Source organism: Triticum dicoccoides, chromosome 1A (genome assembly GCF_002162155.2).
Source record: "Triticum dicoccoides isolate Atlit2015 ecotype Zavitan chromosome 1A, WEW_v2.0, whole genome shotgun sequence".
NCBI classification, from domain to species: Eukaryota; Viridiplantae; Streptophyta; class Magnoliopsida; order Poales; family Poaceae; genus Triticum; species Triticum dicoccoides.
This window is the reverse complement of record NC_041380.1, coordinates 19,317,855-19,325,081: the sequence shown is the minus strand read 5'-3', so window position 1 is coordinate 19,325,081 and position 7,227 is coordinate 19,317,855. Positions and strand designations below refer to the sequence as shown.

Below are 7,227 nucleotides of genomic sequence, written 5' to 3'. Positions count from 1 at the left end.
TGTTTATATATCAGGTATTCAGTTCTACTAACATCTCAATCTGGTAGTCTAGTTTAGATTCCAGACTCAACTTTTTTATGATATATTGTAGTTGAAGGAACTTTGACAAGAATTGAGGCACCAAAAGTGGATTGACACCTCGAAGAAGGGAATGATGTTGAATACATGGTATGAAGATAATGCAAGGCTGCCGAGGGTGTGGATTAATGTCCTAGGACTTGAAAAAACAATTTGTAGCTTCTACATCTGATAGTTCATGTACAACGATGTTTAACATTTGAACGGTTCAGATCTGTTTGATCTATGCCCCCTTCAAGGTCTTTATGAAAATTTAGTTTGATACATAAAACAAAGAAAAACAGAAGGAAACAAAACAGTCTGCCCAGAAGAACAGCTTTGTGTTTGATTTTTCCTGAAAAGCCGGGGGCTGGAATGAAAACCCTGAAGTGTATATAGTGGGTGCTTGTTGTTCCTCCTCTACATGGCAACTGTTGTCTTGTGTGGTCAGGTGAGATAGTGAAGCAGAGGCGGCATTGCCATTGAAGATGAAGGGATAGGAGCTACCGCTATCGGAGCCAGTACATCAGTTCTCACCTCCTCGGCTACTGCATCGTTGTTGCCCACATCACTGTCAAGCTTTGGCAGGTTTTTGTCTTCCTTTCATCTATTGGCGTCTCAGGTTATTGTTGGCTTAATTTCGTTAAGTTCCACCCTTCCCCTTCGGCGATAATTGTACGGTATGTGTCCCAACATGTGTTTTCTGACTTTTGACCTATATATTGACAATTGAAAATATTCTACGCGTGCATGCATGCCGACCCTTAGTAGCTACATACTCATCTCCTTTGGGGGTGGGCCAGCGGAGGTCGCGTCTCTCTGGCATGGCGCCGCTGGATGAATCCACACCAACGTCCTAAGCTATCCCCGACGCTGGTGCTAGCGATGCTCAGCACAAATGCATGTGCGTCGACCTGTTGGCGTGATGTTGGCAATGAGGAGTTGGCCGCGCCAGGCAGCCACCCGTACGTGGCAATCAACGTGTACATGGCCAGACGTCAGAAAGCCGACGGTACTAGAATTTTAGTGGTTCAACCTGCTTTGGCAGCCAAGATGCTGCTTGTTTATTCAGTTGTATTCATAAGTTTTTCTCTAAAGCAAGATGAATTGTCTTAGTTCCTCAAAGAAAACATGAATTGTCTCATACATGCAGCGGTACACGATTGATGGTTGAAGATTGCCGAATATACAACAACCCAAAAAAATGTACCCATACATTCATTAAGTTTGCAAATATTTTAAAGGTTAGCCATCATAGTTTGTAGAGTTACATAAAACGTGAAGCAGACAATATCCTGAAGAGACTGCGAAACTCAACATAGATGCATTGTTTGATCCTTGACTCGTATCAGGGTGTTGTTGGAGCGGTGATAAAGGATAGCAATGTGAAATTCATTGCAACTACAAATGAAAAGGTTGATTCCTGTTATAATGCTTTTACAGTAGAGGCGCTATCCTTGAGGTTTGGTCTAAATCTTGCATATATGAGCGGATGCAATAAACTTGAGATCAATGCGGATAATACAGAAGTGATCACTACCATGAAAGAGGGGAGCTGGTCGTTTATTATTGCAAGTGCTATTTTTGATGACTTATATTTTGTGTCCTTAGAATTTAACTCATATAATTTATGAACACAGTTAAAGGGAAACCAACCATGTTTGTGCATGAATTGGCAAGATTGGCTATATTTTCCCCTCCTAAACTTTTGTTAGTCTACCCCCGAGGACATTGTCCGATGCTCGTAAACAATGCGACGATTCTTATGAATAAATACAGGAGGATTGAAGTTTAAAAAAAGACATCGTGTCTCCAACACCCATAATATATGTAATGTTAGTGTAACCAACACAACTTTTAATAAAAGCTTTTGACCATTGGGCGGCTATACTAGGCGAACGATCTTCGTCTGATGGAACTTCTGTAAGTAACTTGTAATACTGCGATCTTCAATATCAAGTTACATGTGCAGGAGAAATATAAGGAATAAATTCAATCATGCCTTCATCTTGTCCATTTGCAAGAACTCAATATGGAGTATGGCCCAAGTCCATATTTTCTAATCTGAGCAACCGGTCCATTGAAGAGACCATTTGAACAATGATAAAATGCAACACAAAGTCATCATCATGTCTCTCCCTTCCATATAAAGCCGGTACTGAGATTTTCACTGAGACTAGTGATTGGTCACCATATCTTTAAGCATATGTTGCTTCATATGCACCTCAACAATTGTAAAAAGTGTGTCTATGTACAATCTAGAACATTTCATATAATAAGGTCACACAATTCACATCGCTAGCCACCAAAGAGATGCAATTAATTATTACTCCTTAATTGGTAGTACTTCAATTAAACCAAGTTTCACAATCATTAATTGTGTTAGGATCATATGACTGCACTTCATAAATAGGTAGTTAATGCACATGACTCAAATTATATTTTGGGATGAAAATCCAAATATGGCATGAATGTAATAATTACCAGCAATGTCCTTGTGACAAGAACTTTCTTTTGAGCATCTAGTGTGGCTGTGAGTAGTTCCTGCACCACCCTCGTCCCCGCCGGCTGCAGACCTCGCAATAGGTCGCGCCTCGCCCCCCTTTAGATCGCAGTTGGCCGCCTCTGCCTCGCCGGCGGTCATCGCTCCTCAGTTCAAAAACAACGCAAAAGACAGCCGATGCATCTCATGTTTCAGCACCTAGCCTCGTTGTCTTTGTAGCGCGCCTGTCGCAGCACCACCGTGCTGTCGGCCGCAGCTCACGCCGTCATCTCCTCATACCATTGGTGTTCCCCTGGTTGAAGCTTTTTCCATATGTGGAAGCTTTTTCGTCATTGCCGCTTGAAGCTTTTCCTCCCGCTGGTTGAAGCTTTTCCATCGCTGCTTGAAGCTTTTTTTACCATTGAAGCTTTTTTCTCGTGGTGGAAAGATTTTTCCTCATGCCACTTGAAGCTTTTCCTCTAGTTGGATGAAGCTTTTACACAGCCGGTTGAAGCTTTTTCCAAAACGGTTGAAGCATTTTCTCTCCGGTGGAAGCTTTTTTCCCATGCCGCCTTGAAACTTTTTCCACAGCCGACACTTACTAGTTCCAGCAAAATTAAATGTTGCCTGTAGCTCACGTATGCACCGGTTGTAGCATTTTTTCTCTAGTTCCAGCATTCCCCACACCGGATGGAGCATTTGCGACCACCGTGTCCCAGCCATAGCGCAACCAGTGGAGCATTTGCTGGTTGTTGGGGAAATGGTTGTTGCGGTTGCAGGGGAAATGGTTGTTGGGGTTGCTGGGGAAATGGTTGTTGTGACTGGGAAAATAGTTGTTGGGGTTGCTGGGATATTATTTGTTCTGGTTGCTGGGGGAATGGTTGTTGCGGTTGCAGGAGGAATGGTTGCTGTGGTTGCTGTGAAATTATTTGTTCTGGTTGTTGGGGGAATGGCTGTGGTCTCTGGGGTTGTTGTGGGAATGATTGTTGTGGTTGTTGGAGCTGGGGAAATTGTTGTTGTGGTTGCAAGGCAAATTGTTGTTGGGGTTGGGGAAAAGCTTGTTGTGGTTGTTTGGGTTGCTGGGGGAATGGTTGTTGTGGTTGTAGGGGAGTTGCTTGTTGGGGTTGGGGAAATGGTTGTTGTGGTGGGGGAAATGGTTGTTGTGATTGATGGGGAAAATATTGTTGGGGTGTGGGAAATGGTTGTTGTGGTGGATATGGTTGCTGTGGATATGGTTGCTGCGGATATAATTGTTGTGGTGATTGCAACTCTTGCTCGCTAGGGTTTAGCTGCCTAGCAGCAGTGACGATGCTCATCGCCATGGCAAGGAGGACGAAGATGAGGAAGGTCTTCATGTTGGGTTTATGGTTACTAATACTTGCTTGGAATAGATGTTTTTGATCTTGGTGCGTGAAGTTTGGATGATGAAAGGTGGCTATGATGATGAAGGTGTATTTATAGCTGTCATGGTATGATTTCATTCATCTTTCCACTTGCTTTCTGAAAAGTGCTCATAAGGTTATCCAACTAAGCGTTTGGTATGTTGTGGTTGGTGGGGCAACTTTACTTGTGTGATTTTAGATTATTCATGATAGTTGCTTTTTGTTACACATATCATTTAGTTGTAAGGCATACTTGATAACGACCTATGACTCATTTTTTTCACTTTACACTACACACATTGATCTAGATTTTCCCTCCTTTTGGAATTAAGTTTGTGATGCTCCACATGATATTAGGCATATCCAGATATGCATAGATTGAGTGGGGCTAAGTTTGTAAGCTTGTGTGTGTCAATATATGATAGATCACACTATAAATGAGAAGATTGTTCTAGACATTATTTTCACTAAACAAACTTTGCATTTTTTTGCCTAGTATGATTCTAAGATGGATAACCAGATTTGACTCATCAAATAACTAGATAAATCGAGTGGCAAGTTAAGGGTTGTGACATGGACTTTTCTCTAAGATACATCATCTTATCTTGCATGCTCTGCATATTTAAAAAGCAGGTACAAATTCATATGCATCTGAAACAAAACTATGAAAAAATAACATGAGAATATATAAAGAGTATAGGACTATATTATGTTACTAGTAACAAAATATTCTTCTATTAATGTAGCACCCTATAGGGCCTAATGTCCGGTCCCCGAACCAGTATGAAAAAAGTAAAAGAAGCGAACTGTCCCTCACAGCGCATAAAATTTTTTTAGGAATCCCACCAAGCCTCTTAGTATCCATACGCATGCAAATTTGGATCCTTGAGGGCACCCTTTGACCCTCTTTAGTTAGCCTAAATCCTGATGTCTCCCAGGCCTATTAACTAGTACTCCGTTCCTAAATATTTGTCTTTTTAGAGATTTCAACAAGTGACTACATACGAAGCAAAATGAGTGAATCTACATGCTAAAGTATGTATATATACATCAGTATATGGTAGTCCATTTGAAATCTCTAAAAATACAAATATTTAGGAATGAAGTGAGTAGTATGCTGGTGTTGAGGAACGTAGTAATTTCAAAAAAATTCCTACGCACATGCAAGATTATGGTGATGCATAGAAATGAGAGGGGAGAGTATCGTCCACGTACCCTCGTAGACCGTAAGCGGAAACGTTATGAGAACACGGTTGATGTAGTCGTACGTCTTCACAATCCGACTGATGCAAGTACCGAACGTACGACACCTCCGAGTTCAGCACACGTTCAGCTCGATGACGTCCCATGAACTCCAATCCAGCAGAGCTTCGCGGGAGACTTCCGTCAGCACGATGGCGTGATGACGGTGATGATGTTGCTACCAACGCAGGGCTTCGCCTAAGCACCACTACGATATGATCGAGGTGGATTATGGTGGAGGGGGGCACCGCACACGGCTTGGAACAATCAACTTGTGTGTCTTTGGGTGCCCCCCTGGCCCCGTATATAAAGGAGCAAGGGGGGAGGCCGGTTGGCCTTGGTGCGCCCCAAGGAGAGGAGGAATCCTCCTCCTAGTAGGAGTAGGATTGATCCTTTCCTAGTCCTACTAGGAAGGGGGAAAGGGGGAAGGAAAGAGATGGAGAGGGAGAGGGAAAGAGGGGCCACGCCCCCCTCCCCTAGTCCAATTCAGACTCATGGGAGGGGGCGCGCCACCTCCTGGGATGCAGCCCTATCTCTCCCCTTAGGCCCACTAAGGCCCTATACTTCCCCGGGGGGGGGGAGGGGGTTCCGCTAACCCCTTCGGCACTCCGGTTTTCTTCGAAACCATCCGGAACACTTCCAGTGTCCGAATATAGCCGTCCAATATATCAATCTTTACGTATCGACCATTTAGAGACTCATCATCATGTCCGCGATCACATTCGGGACTCCAAACTACCTTCGGTACATCAAAACACATAAACTCATAATACCGATCATCACCAAACTTTAAGCGTGCGGACCCTACGGGTTCGAGAACTATGTAGACATGACCGAGACTCGTCTCCGGTCAATAACCAATAGCGGAACCTAGATGCTCATATTGGTTCCTACATATTCTACGAAGATCTTTATCGGTCAAACTGCATAACAACATACGTTGTTCCCTTTGTCATCGGTATGTTACTTGCCCGAGATTCGATCGTCGGTATCCTCATACCTAGTTCAATCTTGTTACCGGCAAGTCTCTTTACACGTTCCATAATACATCATCCCGCAACTAACTCATTAGTCAAAATGCTTGCAAGGCTTATAGTGATGTGCATTACCGAGAGGGCCCAGAGATACCTCTCCGACAATCGGAGTGACAAATCCTAATCTCGATCTATGCCAACTCAACAAGTACCATCGGAGACACCTGTAGAGCACCTTTATAATCACCCAGTTACGTTGTGACGTTTGGTAGCACACAAAGTGTTCCTCTAGTACTCGGGAGTTGCATAATCTCATAGTCATAGGAACATGTATAAGTCATGAAGAAAGCAATAGCAGCAAACAAAACGATCATCATGCTAAGATAATGGAATGGGTCAAGTCAGTCAGATCATTATCTAATGATGTAATCCCGTTAATCAAATGACAACTCATGTCTATGGTTAGGAAACATAACCATCATTGATTCAATGAGATAGTCAAGTAGAGGCAAACTAGTGACTCTTTGTTTGTCTATGTATTCACACATGTACTAAGTTTCCAGTTAATACAATTCTAGCATGAATAATAAACATTTATCATGATATAAAGAAATATAAATAACAACTTTATTATTGCCTCTAGGGCGTATTTCCTTCACTCTCCCGCTTGCACTAGAGTCAATAATCTAGATTACACAGTAATGATTCTAACACCCATGGAGTCTTGGTGCTGATCATGTTTTGCTCGTGAGAGAGGCTTAGTCAACGGCCCTGCAACATTCAGATCCGTATGTATCTTGCAAATCTCTATGTCTCCTTCCTTGACTTGACCGCGGATGGAATTGAAGTGTCTCTTGATGTGCTTAGTTCTTTTGTGAAATCTGGATTCCTTTGCCAAGGCAATTGCACCAGTATTGTCACAAAAGATTTTCATTAGACCCGACGCACTAGGTATGACACCTAGGTCAGATATGAACTCCTTCATCTAGACTTCTTCATTTGCTGCTACCGAAGCAGCTATGTACTCCACTTCACAAATAGATCCCGCCATGACGCTTTGCTTAGAACTGCATCAACTGACAGCTCCACC

At 42.9% G+C, this 7,227-nt stretch overlaps 1 protein-coding gene across 1 annotated transcript; it reads right to left on the bottom strand.

The window, feature by feature from the left end:
* Window positions 1-2,471: 2,471 nt before the first annotated feature.
* LOC119359630 (gamma-gliadin-like) lies at window positions 2,472-3,972 on the bottom strand. Its single transcript, XM_037625759.1, has one exon. The coding sequence runs from the start codon at window positions 3,892-3,894 to the stop codon at window positions 3,205-3,207; it is 690 nt and encodes a 229-aa protein (XP_037481656.1). The 5' UTR covers window positions 3,895-3,972; the 3' UTR covers window positions 2,472-3,204.
* Between the last annotated feature and the right edge of the window lie 3,255 nt (window positions 3,973-7,227).